At 33.8% G+C, this 16,445-nt stretch overlaps 1 protein-coding gene across 1 annotated transcript in view; it reads left to right on the top strand.

The window, feature by feature from the left end:
• Positions 1-6,811, top strand: part of LOC136040179 (extracellular serine/threonine protein CG31145-like) — a 205,437-nt gene extending 198,626 nt beyond the window's left edge. Inside the window, exon 9 of the mRNA XM_065724326.1 lies at positions 6,317-6,811. Coding sequence (XP_065580398.1) covers positions 6,317-6,521 — 205 coding nt within the window. The 3' untranslated portion in view covers positions 6,522-6,811. The remainder of the gene's footprint in view (positions 1-6,316) is intronic.
• The last annotated feature ends 9,634 nt before the right edge of the window (positions 6,812-16,445 follow it).

Below are 16,445 nucleotides of genomic sequence, written 5' to 3'. Positions count from 1 at the left end.
TAGTATGGCTGAGCCGAGGTCTCGGCCTAAACATCTACATTTTCATCTTTCGAACTGGCTGTGATTTAATTCGTTTTTCTTTGTCCCATTTTTTGTCCAATTCTCCAAAAATTTTCCAATTGCCAAAATTTAGGAAATTGTCCCAATTTTTTCATGTTGTCCTAAAAATACTTATTTTTTTATTCCCTGCTAATGTTTCCATTTCCAATTGTAGATCTGTCCCAATTCTCCAAAATTTTTCTAATTGGAAAAACTTGGGAAATTGTCCCAATTTTTTCTTGTTTTCCTAAAAACTCTTACTTTTTTGTTCCCTGCTTATATTTCTATTTCGAAGTGTAAACCTTCTTTACAACTAGCTCTTGTGGCTTATGACCAAAGGCCCGAATCAGCAAATCACTAATGAGGCTCTTCTTTCTCCTTAGAGTTTTCTCTAATGACGATGGATCAAAGGATTAAATATTTAAGAAGCATCTTTGATATATTTTCTGCTGATTATTGGTAGTTTTTATTTCATCTTTGTTTCTTCGCTCTATTGATTTTCTGGGGGGATTGAAGTAAAAAAAATGTTCTTTTATATCTCTTATATACTAAAGTGGAGTGGAGGGGGGTTAGAGGGCACGAGTCTTCCACTATATTTTTCTTTTCATTAAAAATGTCTTTTTCATATTCCTGTTCTTTAAAGCAGAAAAAAACTGCCCCCATCCTTCTTTTGAAAAATAGTTTATCCCCCACATTTTTGTTAATTGACACCGAAATGCTAGTTAAATCACAGCCAGTTCGGAAGGTGAAAATATATATATTTAGGCCGAGACCTCGGCTCAACCATACTAAGTGTAGAAAAACGAATAAAAGATATAACTAAAAATCCGAAGGACAATATATAGAGACAAACCAAATAGTTGCTCAAAAAATTTTCCTAAACATGAGTGGCTAATGTGTTTACACAACAAGCATTACTCAATTGAGTACAATGTTACATTGAGCTGGTGTTCCAGTTTTCATTCCTATGCATGTGGAGATTTCAAGCTGTTGCTAAAATACGGTTCCTATTCTTGACATAACTATGTTCTAAAACCCTACTGGCTATACACGGTATTTGACAAAAAAAAAACGAGACAATACAGTTAAAAAAATAACCAGTTTATTCTGCTTTGTCACAGTTGACTTTTTTTTAGTTTAGTTTTAAAGTTTAAAACTAGTTTAAAATTAAAGTTAGTTTGAAAACTAGTTTTAAAATTAAAACTAGTTGAAAACTAGAACCAGTTAAAATAAAAGTTTAAAGTTGTTTAAGTTTAGTTTAAGTTTTGAGGACGAGTTGGCGGGGTTCTGTGCTGAAATATCTGCTTATGTTTTCTTTTGCCTCTTTTTTGTCCACTGGATAAAAATCCCTTATTTTCTTTTTTATTTTTTAATTATATTTTCTCATTTTGGTCAGTTGTCCTATACTTGAGTAGTTACACTTGGATTATAACTTAGTTGAGTACAACTATAAGTCGAGTGACTGCTCGAATTATATCTCGATTTTGATTCCGTCAACTGAATTTTTGTTCCAATTTTAAATTCATAGTTCACTGAATAGCTCCTCAAATTTTATTTCGTTTTTTATCTCATTAACGGTATTTTTGTCACTTTTTTAAATTTATAGTTCGTTGAATAGCTGCTCAATTTTTTTTTTCGTTTTTTATTCGATAACGAAATTTTGTACCTGTAGCTGTAATTGTAGCTTGTTGAGTAGCTGCTCAAATTTTATTTCGCTTTTTATTTCGTTAACGGATTCTTTGTTTCGGTTTTTAATTTATAGCTCGTTGGGTAGCTGCTTATTTCGTTTTTTATTTCATTTCCGAAAGTTGTGTTCCGGTTTTGAATGTATAGCCCGTTGAATAGGTGCTCAAATTTTATTTCAATTTTTATTTCATTAACCGAATTTTTGTTGCAGTTTTAAATTTATAGCTGGTTGTGTAGCTGCTCAAATTTTATTTCGTTTTTTATTTCGTTAGCGGAATTTTGTTCCGGTTTTTAATTTATAGATCGTTGGGTAGCTGCTTATTTCGTTTTTTATTTCGTTAGCGGAATTTTGTTCTGGTTTTTAAGATATAGCTCGTTGAGTTGCTGCTCAAATTTTATTTCTTTTTTTTTATATGGTAATGAATTTGTCCCGGCTTTGAATTTATAGTTCGTTGAGTTGCTGTTCAATTTATTTTCGTTTATATTTCGTTACCGAAAGTTTTTTTTCCGGTTTTGAATTTATAGTCCGTTGAAAAGCTGCTCAAGTTTTATTTCGATTTTTATTTCATTAACCGAATTTTTGTTCCAGTTTCGAATTTATATTTGGTTGTGTAGCTGCCCATGTTTTATTTTTATTTTTTACTTCGTTAGCGGTAGTTTTACTTCGTTAGCTCAAATTTTGCTTCGATTATTATTTCATTAACTAAATTAATTCCAGTTTGAAATTTTAAATTTCATTGTACCGAATTTTTGTTCCAGCCTCGAATATATATTTGGTTGTATAGCTGATCAAATTTTATTTCGTTTTTTATTTCGTTAGCGGAAGTTTGTTTCGGTTTTGAATTTATAGCCTGTTGAAAAGCTGCTCAACTTTTATTTCGATTTTTATTTCATTAACCGAGTTTTTTTTCCAGTTTTGAATTTATATTTGGTTGTGTAGCTACTCGAATTTTATTTCGATTTTTTTTTGTTAACGGAATTTTTGTCCTGGTTTAGAAATTGAACTTCGTAGAGTAGCTGCTCAAATTTTGCTTCGTTTTTAATCTGTTAACGGAATTTTAATTCTGGTTTCAATTTATAGCTCGTTGTCTTTTTGTTCAAATTATACATCGTTTTCTATTTCGTTAACGGAATTCTTGTTCCGTTTTTGAATTTTTAGTTCGTTTTGTAGCTCCTCAATTTTTACATCGCTTGCTATTCCGTTAACGGAATTTTTGTTCTGGTTTTAAATTTTTATTTGATCGAGTAGCTGCTCAAATTTTATTTTGTTCTTTATTCCGTTAACTTTCCGGTTTTAAATTTATAGTTTGTTGTGTAGCTGCTAAAATTTTTCATCATTTTTATTCCGTTAGCGGAATTTTTGTTTTGTTTTTAAATGTTTAGTTTGTCTAATGTTTAGTTTGTTTAGTTTAGTAGCTGCTCAAATTTCATTTCCTTTTTTATTCCGTTGACGGAATTTTTATTCCGGTTATAATTTTTATTTGATCGAGTAGCTACTCAAATTTTATTTTATTCTTTATTCTATTATCGGAATTATTATTCCTTTAATGGAATTATTGCTCCGCTTTTAGATTTTTAGTTCAGTGACAGGATTCTCAAATTTTATTTCGTTTTTTTTTCATTCCTTTAACGGAATTTTGTCGCGGTTTTTAGTTCGTTGAATAGCTGCTAAAATTTTATTTCGTTTTTTATTCTGTAAACAAAATTGTAGTTCGGTTTTAAAAATTTTCATTTCGGAAAGTAGCTGCTCAAATTTTATTCCATTTTTTATTCCGTTAATGGAATTTTTGTTCTGTTTTTTAATTTTCATTTCATTGACTAGCTGCTAAAATGTTAATTCGTTATTTATTCCGTTTGCAGAATTTTTTTCCGATTTGGAATTTTTATTTAGTTCATCAACTGCTCAAATATACATGTGTACAATATAGTAGTTGCTTAGACATTAAAACTTCCTTATTTTCTTATCTGTTTTTCTCGTTCCATTTTGATTTCCATCTTTCTTCCATTTTTCTTAAAATTTGTCATGTCATGAATTGTTGGATCCTAGTTAGAGATGTGATCGCCTTTGTATGAATGAATTAGTAAATTTGAAACTTTTCCAAAAACTTCTGTCATCTAAAGAAAAGTTACAGATGTAAAAAAATTGATAAGGTGCTAAAAAACTTTTTATTTATTATGTTTTTTAACAGTGACATGAGGTTAGAGAAACGCCTAAATAAAACTTCGATAGACATGTTCAAGGAAAAACTTCCATAAAACCCTGATTACAGTTTGATTTCTTTTGTTCAAGTTTGTTACTTGTAGAGTCTAAATAAGTGACATTAAGGGAATAAAAAGTAGATTTTAGCTGTACTTTAGACCTAAGATGGATCAAGAGGCAAAAGATGCTGAGGTGGTTTTAGGGGAAGGACAGAGTGGGGGGGCACTTGCTCTGGGCACAGTAATTGTAGGGGCCCAAAATTGTGAATAAATAATCTAGATTAGATTTTGTAATTTTTGAATATATTTTTATTAATTTCAATTTGTATCAATAATAAAATTCAAATAATTGATAAACATTTAATAGGTAAACAATAAATTAAAAATATTTAAAAATATTAATTGATAAATTGAAAATAATTTTGTTAATAAATGAATTTTTTTTTAAATTGAACCTGAAAATTTTGTGAGGGACTGGGGGGAGGGGCTAACCAAGATTTTGTTCTGGGCGCAAGAGAGATCAGAACCGACACGGAAAACATGTCTTTATTTCGTTTATTTTTGTGCTTTAACTCTTTGAAATATGATTATGAGTAAAGATGGCATTAAGTCCACACAAGACACAAGGCTATAGATTCTCTGGGTACCATTTCTCTACTCAACATTTTTTTGGACCTCCCAAAGGACCAGACCAGATTATCAGCATTAAGGATACTATAACTATAAAGTGATTTATTTTCTCTCTAAAAATCATGAAATTTCTCAGGACTGACACAATTTCAACACTGATACGAGAATATACCTGCTTGGTAATCTCAAAGTTACCCGTCTTTTTTTCATTATCGTATGTATTTCAGTACTGTTTTTAATTCAGTGGATTTTATTCACTATGTTTATTACCCTGTGTGTCATTTTTTTATAATATATTTTGATTCTTCGACATATAGTCACATACTTAAAAAAGAATTTGATATTTTTTTTTAATTATAAAATGTTTACAATTATTGTCGCAGCTTTCCTCCAATTTGTCCATTTAGGACGGTGAATTTCTAATAAGTAATATAAGGTTTTAATTTTTTTATACCAAGAAATGACTAACTAGAATGATAAAGCCAAAATGAACACCATACTTTTGAGCTTCTTCTTTTAAAATTTTATTTAAAAAATTTAGTAACATTTAACAAAAGTGAAACTCCATATGAAATCTCTCAGGGTATACGACGAAACTTTATATAGCTGGCAGCACTTACACTATAAAACATTTTTCTGTTTGCTAAGATTCGTATATTTATTAATTTTAATTTGTAAGTTTGTCAAATAAATTCTTAAGTTTTTTCAGATTAACATTCGTTGGGCTTCAGACATTCTATGCTTTTGGCAGTAGATCGTCATGAGAGAGGAGGTTGTATAGGGGTCCATCAGAGTAGGGGCAATTTTTGACATTTCCTATATTTTATCATCATTTAATCGGTTAAATGGTGAGGGAACAGCTTTTTCATTATGGTAGCCTTTCGTTCTTGCAGCAGGAAACATTCAGTACTCTAAGATAAGATTAAAAGGGGGTGGAGGGAGTTTGCTGGAAGCTAGGAGGAGCCAAATAAAATTTGAGATGCCATACCAAGCTTATGAAGCATTCAATATAATTAGGGGTTTTAGTTTAGACTGAACCAACCCCGAAGGGCACTTATGTGTTGATTGCTGGTGCGAGCGAATTGTTGTGCCACTGCGCTGTTGCCCAAGGATTCATAAGGCAAAGATGGATCGGGAAGTAGGTATGCTTCTCCTCTTTTGGGGAATAGTCTATGGAGATGATTTGGAACGTTTTCTGAGTAATTGCCAAAGTTTTTGTTTCTGGGAGCACACTACTCCCCGGTATTTAGAGACTTCTTCTAGACACCTTCTAGGGACTTATTTATTGCGGTAGAAAATTTTACAGAAATAGTCTTAGAAGCACAAAAGATATAACTTCAATGTGTCGAGTGTTGTGGTTCGATTTATTCAATCTTGTTTCCCTATCCCTTTAATATATAGGCTTCTTATCTTCAGGCAGCGTGCCGATGAGTTTCTTATGTCATAGGAAATAAAATTTTACTAAGATGGCACCACGCGTTAAAATGAAACTGACTTTCTCTTCAATCTGAACAATTGTTTGTTGATATGGTGCTTGTTTTGAGCATCATTTTGTTATTCTTCGTGGTTATACTATCATTTTTAGTATATTCACCAGTCAGGAATTTCCCCGATACATCCTTGCTTCATAAGTTACGGAACAACTAGTGACTTTACTCATAAAATAAAAATAAAATATTTTCGTTAAAAAATACCTTTTATTTTGGTAATTAAAATGCTAATTTGATTTAAACTCAAATATGAAATTCTTGCCTTTTTTCAGATTCGAATTTGGATCGAAACGACTCAGCCAAATACTTCGTGCTTCACTGTCACGTGACCCAGTTCAGCCAATCCTCTGGGATCCTCATTACGAAGCCTTGGATCGAAGGGTTGGCATTGTTCTTGATGTGATAAAAGAATGTATTGATAAAAACGACCCGGCTGATGTTCTAGTAGGGTATTCATCGTGGAAGAAAGGAAGATAGCAATTGATTCGTAGTGCTTTTGGCTTTTAGATGCAATTTGAATTAGGGCAATTATCGGAACCTTTGGTGTTCGGCCGACAAAATGCTGACCTATGGTGAACCTACTGTGCTAAAAATAATTAGAAAAATTGTCTAGAAACTAATTTCTAGAATTGAACTGTCCAATGAAGATACAGCCAGTTTTAAATATAAGGAAAGGTGTTTGTGCCACAATTGTATCTGATTGGAGAACAGCTCTCAAATATCACTTTGTGTTGCCTTTTTTCACTGCCCTTTTTAGAGGTTGGGTTTTATTGCCCTCTCCCCCCACAAATAACAAATTGAATATACACTCTTATAGCTTTTTTCGCATATTTAAAGGTAACGATATTATAATACACAAATATTAATTTTTTTGATTAATTTTCAGGCTAAAATTATTAGTTTAGATGGTGAAAATAGTGATTAATCTTATTCGAATACACTTATGGTTTCTTAGGAGGTATAATTTCCAGAAGGATTATTTGATATTTTGATAAAATTTAGATGTATAATCTACGTCATCAAATTAAGCAAACGTTGAATGACCAATCATGTTTCTCTTATCCAGATTCAAGATATTTATTATCAGTGCGTGTTATTACCTGTTTTTACAGGTTATAAACAGGTTAAAACCAGGATATTACAGGTTCAAAACAGGTATAACCTGTTTGGCCAGAACTTCTTGTTCCCTCTTCTCTCACCCACGGAAATAACCTTTTGATGTCAAATTTGTTGTTGCCATATTTTAAATCCGTGCTATCCTGAATTGTTCACATGAAAACAAGCTTATTCGACACTCAATTAAAAGCAGGTTAAGGCAAACTTTGTTCAGTTTTAATCACTAGGTTGTTCTTTAGACATCATATATTAATGGTGAACATTTAACTCAACCCTATGCAACCCAGTCTCATTCATTTTAGCCCCTTTTATCTTAGCCCTCATTCGACTCAATACCTATTAAACATCATCCCTGTTTAGTTCAACTCTGTGTAGCCCAACCCCCCTTAAATCCCCACTTAAGCCCCTCTCCGTTAACCTCACTCAAATCTACTCCGGTCAGCTCAACTTGGGGAAATTCAGCCTCATTCGGCATGCATGAATAATCTATTAAATTCAGAATCTATAATCTATAATTGTATCTATAATTTACAATCTATAATAATCTATAACTCAGCTTTATTCAGCACGCTTGAATAATCTATTAAATTTGATAGTCTATCCAGCTGAGCTGATGATTTTGGTCAAAACTGTCCTCAATTTTTTTAATTCGCCCAAATTTCCCCGGAAGAAAATTGGGCTTTCTTAAATCGACCCAAAAACTGAAGTTCACACATATATGAAATATAATTTCCTAATTTTCGTTAAAGATATTTTTTGGGGCTCTATTTAAGAGAGCCCAATTTTCTTTCTTGAAAATTTGATGAAACAATTCTGGTATAGCAGAAAAGGTTTTCTTAAATTCTTAAAAAATGCACAAAATCTTGTAGAAATTTAAGAAATAGGAAACTTATTACAGTTTACATCTTAAAGTGATTCCATAACTTAAAGTATCGCCATAATTGGTCCGTTATAAACTTTTTTTCGCTTCTTTAGCCAAAATTCATATTTGAACCGATGGTTCAAACCTAAAGATCAAAAGAGACTTAAAAGATTAAAAGAGAATTATCTTAATTCTATTACTATCTACCTTAGTTCTTATGTCCTAGGAATGACGCATGGACCGATAATAGATAGACTTATCTATTAACAAATGAACTAATACCATTTTTGTACAATCCTAATAAGGGGGTTTAATGCCAGAATTGCCTCTCACTCAATTGGAGTATCTGTCTTGGATTTTTCTACAACTATCCATGGCTTGATGACCATAACTACTTGATTTTAATTCACGCATGGACGGATAATAGATAGACTTATCTATTAACAAATGAACTAATATCCTTTTTATACAATCTTAATAAGAGGTTTAAGGCCAGACTGCCCCTCACTCAATCGGACTATATGTCTTGGCTTTTTCTACAATTAGCCATGGCTTGATGCCCACAACTATTCAATTTTGATTCAATTAAAATTAAAATCGAATAATTTTGAGATTACCATTTGTTGTCGCAGAAATTTCGAAAAATGATCATTCAATCGAAAATTGAAAGGGCTAGTGCTCTTTTTAATTGTCAAAAGTCATTAGAGGGCAACAAGTCCCCCTTCCCACGCCCATTAATTCCCAAAACACATCTGATCAAAATTTTGTGATTGCAGTTTTGTTCAGCGTAGTTACAATGTCTAGAAATTATGTCTTTGAGGATGACAATCCTCCCACCACAGATCTCAGTGCAAGGGTTGTAAGTTATACCCCGAGGGCATATAAGGTTTTTTATGAAAAGAGTGGTCGTTTAAACTCCAAAGAGGTCTTAATAAATTGAAAATCAGATGTTCTAGTGTCCTTTTTAAGAGTCAAAGGGATTGGGGGAAGCATTCTTTCTCCGAACTTTCTCCAATTAACCTTTTCTCCTTTCTTCCGAACCTTTCCCCTGTTTTTCTACAATTAGCCATGGCTTGATGCCCACAACTACTTGATTTTAAGTAAAAATCAATGGTATTTCTTCATTAAAATCTTAAAATTAAAATACCCCCCCACCATGTTTTGATGTAAACCCCCTAATAAGGGGTTTACATCATTCTCTCCTTCTTGAACTTTCATGTCCAAGACCTTTTCCTTCCCCCTAAGCTTCTGTGTTTCCTCAATTTTATGATTCTATGAAAATCCACAAGCATAAGAGATCATAAGAGCATAAGAGATCAAAATAAACGACAGAAAGCTAAAAGCCAATACCTGCTTTCCATGAAATGTTAGAAAAAGACATTTGACTTCTCTCATCATATGCTATTATAGATATTCAGTTTTAATGAAACTCACATCATTAGAAAATGTTAATTTAGTTTTTTTTTTATTAAATAGTGCAGTTAAATTTCCTTTTTAAGTTAAGGAAAGGGTCCCTCAGTCCCTAAAAATGTTGAAGGCATACTTCCAAGGAGGTCGTCCTCGTCTGAGATGGGAAAATGTCATAAAGAAAGATTTAAAGGTAATGGAAACTTCTTGGGAGGGTGTAAAGGGGGAGTTTTTGAACAGATTGGAATAGAGGACGAGGGTGCGTAGCTGTGCTGTCCTCAGGCGGCTAGGTGCTGCAGTGACTTGTTAGTAGTAGTAGTAGTAGTATACCTGCAAGGAAAAGGCAAAAAGCAACTCAAAGGAAATATCATTTGAGTCATTTGGCAGCATCTGGAGTTTCCTTTAGTGCTACCTGATGCGATTGAAAACTTGCCGATACAGGAGATGTAAAATCTCATTGTCTGTTCAAATCAAATTTCTTGGACAAACCACTTATTCCCAATAACTCTAAATGCTGTTTAGTCCCTTGGGAGAAATCGCTGAGCCGTTCGTCTTTGAGACAGTCAGCTGACGTTCGGGCTTGCAAAATGATTTTAAAGCATTCAATCTCTTTCCTCATGTAAAAACTTGTAGCACTTGAAACAGGAAACTTATAACGGATTTTTGACGACCGAAATGAGGAAGAGGGGATTAAAAACTATCCGCGCCACTGAATACCTACCACACTAAATAAAACTGAAGTTCTATCTGTTTAATACTTTTATTTTGTATTTAGTTTTATCAAATACTTTCATTTAAGTATTTAAGTATTTAGTGTCATTTGAGTCACTATTCAAGTCATCCTCTTTTGCAAACATTAAAAATGAGCTGTTGAAAAAGGATATCTGGATTTGAAGATTTTTTGGAAATTGGAATTAGCAATTCCTCAAAGAAATTTAGATTTTCCTTTTATTTGGTTAATTTTTCTATCTAACCTTGAGTACGATTTGTGACAATTCTTATTTGGAAGGTCTTTCGTACGTACAAGTCTTATTGTGGTAAAATACTATTTGATGCCCTTTGTTTAGTCTGAAATAACAAAGCTATTTTTTTATTTAAAATCTCTCCTGCTCTGCTCTCAGTGGAGCAGGATTTTTAACTCTTTTAAAATTACTAAATTTGAAAATACCAAAAAGGCGTTTTCAATGAAAATGCCCCCAAATAAGGTATTTTTCAAAATATATGGAGAAAGAAAACTCTAGGTGGGTTACACCCCTGCACTTTTTCCAAATTGACGTATGTATGCTAGAAAAAAGTGAACAATCCCACTTTTTGAAAACTTTATTAGTTTCTGTGTGATTTTTTAAGGCAGTAAAAAGAATGAACAGTTAAATTACTCTTGATTTGTCCTTTTGTGTGAAATTTTAAGCCATTAAGAAGAGCGAAACTTTTTTTAGTTACATTATTTTTACAAATAGTCTCTTGTTCTCAATAGCTAAACAATAAATGATTACGTGAATTGTATGAAATTATTGCAAAAATATGTTTCCTTGGTAGCACCCTCCCAATTTTTATTCATATTAGGAGATAATGGCATAACTTGCCATATATTTCTTGGAACTTCAAAATCTTTGGCTTTTCCAACTATAAATAATAACAAATAATCCTAGCTATTGGAAAAAAAATTGAAAATTTTTATAATAAATGGTTTCAAATGATTAAACATAGAGATGTGTGGAATTCTTAATAGAAACGTTTTTTGTGGGGCTTTTATTAATAACTACGAAATATAAGTTTTGAATAAAACAGTTTTCTCTTCTTTTTTTTCTTAAATGTACTTTATTTCTTTGTTAATACGTATTTATAAATGTTTGGCAAATTTTGTATTTTTAACTGTTTTGGTTGAAGGTGAACTTTCTTTCTTTCTTTTTTGAAATGGAAAGGCAGTATCTAAACCTTTTCCTTTGCCTCCAAGACTGCTTTTCATATGAGCGTTCGGGGTTGAGTTTCTACTTCATTTTAATGTCACAATATTTTATTTATCTTCGTTCAATATTAATTTACATAATTATATTAATTGTATCCAGACAAACTACGATCATATCTACTGATTCCTCTTCATTTCCTTATTTTCATTTCTTTATTTCATATTATGATCATATCTTTGGCTTTGCCCAAAGAGTATAGGTAACTTATAAGATTGAAAACTGGAGCTAGTGTCGACCAAAAAAACTATTTGTGCCCTCTAGCGTTTGGTGACACTTCGAATTTTTCTAAGGTTTGTAATCGTTTTCAACTGAGATCAGACACTTACTTCTATTCTAATTTAATACTTACATAAATTAATTAATCTTATTATTACACTGAAAAAATTCCAAGTGTCGCTGAAGGCTAGATGTTGCTGATAGTTACTTACCGATACTAGCGCCAATTCCCACTCTCATAAGTTGCCCTCGCTCTTTGGGCTTTGGCTATGTCTAATTTATTGATTAATTTTTGCGGGTGCGATTAAGGTACGGGGAAGGGTAAAAAGCGGAGAACCAGTTTAGATTTTTAGATAGTTTAGATTTTACCTAGACCATTTTTTTCTCTCTTTTTTTGCTTGTTTATCATATAATTCGCATTTTCGCTCCTTTTTCTAAGTTACAATAAAACATATACAAAGCTAGATACTTTGCTCTCTTTTTATACCAGATTAATAGCTATCTCCTAATATACATGTTATAGGTGATTCTCTAGTCCCCAGTTTGGAGATTTGTGTCTCCGCAGCCCCCTTGGAGGTAATTAATTTACAAAGTTAATAAGACAACCTACAGAAAACACGAACAATATTCAATCTTTTTGTTCAAGGGGGAGGGATCTTTTCGGGGTGGATCCAAAAACTTTTTAATGGATTTTTGTTACGTTTTTACTAGTCATACAAAGATTTCGGAGGAGTTAACCCCCCTCCCTCCTTCCCCAACCTCTGAATGTGGCCTTTCACGTAGTTCTTACATTTTTTCTCTAATTTATTTTGTTTATCATATAGTTTACCTTTTTGCTTTTTTTTAGTTACGTTATAACATTTATACAACAAGATATTATATTGCATTTTTGTGCTAGATTAGCTGCCATCCCCTACTGTGAGAATTATAGGTGAATCTCTAGTCTCCTGTTTGGAGATTTGCCGTTGTTTCAAGTCCCGGTAATATATATATACATAATTTTGTATATTTTAATAAAACTTATTTGTACATTTGAGTAATATTGTGTGTATAACTGTTGCAGTAATTACTGCCCGTTTGTACCTTTATAGAAATTTATTTAGAAAGTGTTGTTATTGTTCTAAAGCATTTTGTAAATTATGAAGAAATTTATGTCAATATTGTAAATTAAAAATAGTTGGATAAGCTTTACCCAGAATAAATTAATTTATGGAGAACATACTTACTTAGACTTAATTCCTCTCACGCCGGTCGGCGAATAAGGTGACAACGGTGCCTCTTTAAGATGACCTCTGAAGAGATTTCGGCTACAGATGAAGCAAATATGTATCTGCTAGTGTTGATTACCTCTATGCAAAGGCCAAGCGACCCTTTTAGCCGTCCACGCCTTCTAATGCCTGGAGGAACCCACCACCAAACATAATGAGGGAGCCTGCCACTGCCCATACGGCCCAATACCGCCATCTATGACTGCTTAATTTGAATCAAACGTTTGTTTATCTTTCGCCAAAGATCTTAGTTTTTTCAGATTTAGGAAAATTTCGTTCCACTCCACTTCCACAAACGGCCACTGAGGGCCGTTTCCTCATCTAAACTGAATAATAAAAAAGTACTTCCCAGTCGTGACACACGATGAAATCAGGCTGCTGGTTTAGTAGGTTATTATGTTTTTGTTTTTGTCTTTTTTTCTCTTGTGTTTCTGATTTTTATGTGTTTGTTATCGATTTAATTTGTTCAGTTATTGCGCACAGATCAATTAACTTAGCAGTGGTTATACCTTTGATTTATTAGTTTTAGTATATGAAATAATCAAACTCCACTCCACATACTTTGGGACGAGGGTCAGAGGCGTGTAAGCTCAGCCGGAGTTGACCCAGCTCTAAATGAGTGCCTGGAGAAATTTGGGGAAGGTAAACAGGAAGGGTGTGCGAAAGCACAGAATGGTTGGCCCCCAACCCGTCATTGCACTTCCTGGCTGAAGGGCCAAGAAACGGAGATCAGCACCGCCAGTAGGGACTGTAAAGTCCAATGCCGTATTATTTACCTTTTACCTTTACCTCCTCTCCCTCAGTTGCGACAACTTTACCAAAAAAATTAATTTAAACCTTAAACTTCAAGCATTATGACTCATGATGCTTGAGCTCATGACTCATGATGCATAAGCTTGAACATCTGACTCATTAGGTCTTGTTTTCTCTCAAACAACAACAAAAAATATTATTGGGCATTAAAGAGTATAGCTCCTTTTTTTACAACCCTTTAAACGTTGGAAGCTTCCCGTAGAAAATCTGTAAATGGTGTTTCGGGTTCAGTACAATGCTCCGTAAAGAGTTAGGTGCCGCAAATGTATTATCAAAGAATATGGGTAACTTACAAGAGTGGAAAATAACCCTGGCGTCGGCACAAAGCCACCAACACCATCTAGCATGTAATGACGCTCGGCATTTTTTCAAGCTTTTTAATCGTTTTTCTGTCAGTAACTGAGACAAGATATTTGTTACTACACTCAAGTTTACCAACTATACAATTGAATTACTTATTCTTGTTATTACACTGAAAAAAGCCAAGTGTCCCCAGATGCCAGATGGCGGTGAGGGTTATTTGTGCTGACACTAGCGCCAGTTTTCGTTCTTGTAAGTTACCCCTACTCTTCGAGTAATGTGATCACCGCAAACACCTGGTAGCTTTGCCCTTCATAATCATGTGCAGTTCAAAGATCTGTATTTGGCCAATAATTTGAGACTTTCATCTCTTGCTATCCAGTTGTGTTCTTCAAAATTTCCTTTTTTTGCAAACATTTTGTCCAGAAACATTTACAACAAAAAGTATCAATACCACAGACAAACAAAATTCCCTCTGAGATTGTACCAAACTTGGTAAGGTAAAATTCCCTCTGAGGGAGTTTACCCTTGGAGGGTAGAATTCCCTCTGAGTACCAAACTTTGGGTGTAATGGAGCGTTGGCGTCGAACCAAAAATTAAAACTCCTACCAGAATTATTTGGTAATTGAGGTGCATTTCATAAAAGAAGGATGGGTATACCGCTTTTGATAGGATTCCGGTTCTTCCATGAATTCCATTGCTTTGTTCTTTTATCCGTAGACAAACATCAAATTCCGTAGATCAACGGAAACATCCCTAGAAGTGAAAACACTGCTCCTGGGGACAGGCAAAGTTTTTTCAGATCTGCCAGCCAAAGAACTATAGGAGCCACAAATTACTAATCAAAGCTATCAATAGAGGCTGAGGTAGGCTTTTCCCCCGTGATTGGTAAAGAGGGCATCTTAAAAAGCTGGTCCGTATAAATTGGGGTTATACCCAGGATGTTCATCGAAAAGGGGTAGGGGCTAACTATGAAGAACTTTAGGAAGGTCATAGCCAAAGGCACCGATTTTCCAAAAATTTGGAGACATTCTTTCCACGCCTCTTTAGAAGCGCTTCAGGGCTTACAATCTGGGAGGGGAGGTCTACCATAGGAGAGTAAAAATATGAAATAAAAGGATTTGATTTCATGTCTCAGAAAAATGAGGGACAGCTGCCCCATCCCCCCTCAATCAGGCCTTGAACCGCCACTCCGCCGTTTCTTCCTCAACACAGAAACGATCTTCCGTGGTTAGCATACTAAAAAATGCCGTATAGAGGAATGGCGAAATTTGGCCTGATTATGCGACGAAGAAACTTATTATCTTCATTGGGTTTTCCAAAGACCCATGTTATGCTCTAATTGCTTTGTTCAGTGATAAAAAAAAACTTTATACTTCGTTTGAAGTGACTACGATTAGTGACCACTTTGAGTTCTGCTTCTCTGTTCCTAAAGAGAAGCAAAACTTAGCGATTCTCCCAGCCAAAGAACACTACTTAGAAACTGGAAACGACTGTCAGAATTAACTTTTGCCCGTTTAGAAGATGGTGCTAGGTACATTCCCCCCAAACAATTTCATAAGGATTATCGTATGTGGAGAAGACTAACCACATCTACCAATAGATGTTGAAATAGGGGAAATTCTCCAACAGTGGTAAGGTGCGGTAAATGGTAAAGTACCATGGAATTACTTGAACCTTAAAAGTAAGGGATGTACACAGCTTTTTAGTCGAAAAGGGAGGTGTTTTGTGCATCAGATTGTGCTTAGTCTTGCGCGTCAAATTTATTGTGCATTAGATTTATTGCTGCATGCATGGATGAAGAATGTTTTCAATCAGTGATTAAAATCTGGAAAGAGTATTTCAATATCTAATCTACAGAATAGATTGTGAAAATATCAGAAAGATAAAGAAGACACTAAATTGAGCAAAAGAATAGAATATATAAGAATCAGGCAAAGTTCAGTAAAATGATTGAAATAAAATAGAAGAAAAGGTCATAATGGAACAAAAAAGATAGAACCAATATTCAGTGCTTTGTTGTATTCAAATGTGCTAAAACTGGTTGTCAAGCCCAGTGCGGTAATTTCGTCAAAATCCTTGGGGAGGAGGGAGCAAAGTTGGAGCCACTTTTCCCAAATTAAGGGAAAATGACAGTGAAAACTGAAAAATGGGTCATATATTACCATAAAGGCAAATATATGCTAAAGTAAAATGACCGGTTTCTCTGGATACTTGAATTATGCAGGCTTAACCTAATTTTGACAATTTTTTTCCAGAAACTAAATTTCAGCCCGGGGGTGGAGAGCAGAGCTCTGAGAGGGAGGGACATGGGTCTGAAGGTTTCGGTTGGCCCCCTTCCCATAGCAAATTATACCCCTAGCGAACCTCTTTGACTTAGTAAAAAGTATCAATATCATTAATGTTAAATGTACCAGATTCTGTAAACTCATGAAATTTTAGTTGCATTTTA

The sequence above is a fragment of the Artemia franciscana genome, chromosome 20 (genome assembly GCF_032884065.1).
Source record: "Artemia franciscana chromosome 20, ASM3288406v1, whole genome shotgun sequence".
Classification (NCBI taxonomy): Eukaryota; Metazoa; Arthropoda; class Branchiopoda; order Anostraca; family Artemiidae; genus Artemia; species Artemia franciscana.
This window is presented reverse-complemented; position numbering and strand designations above follow the sequence as displayed.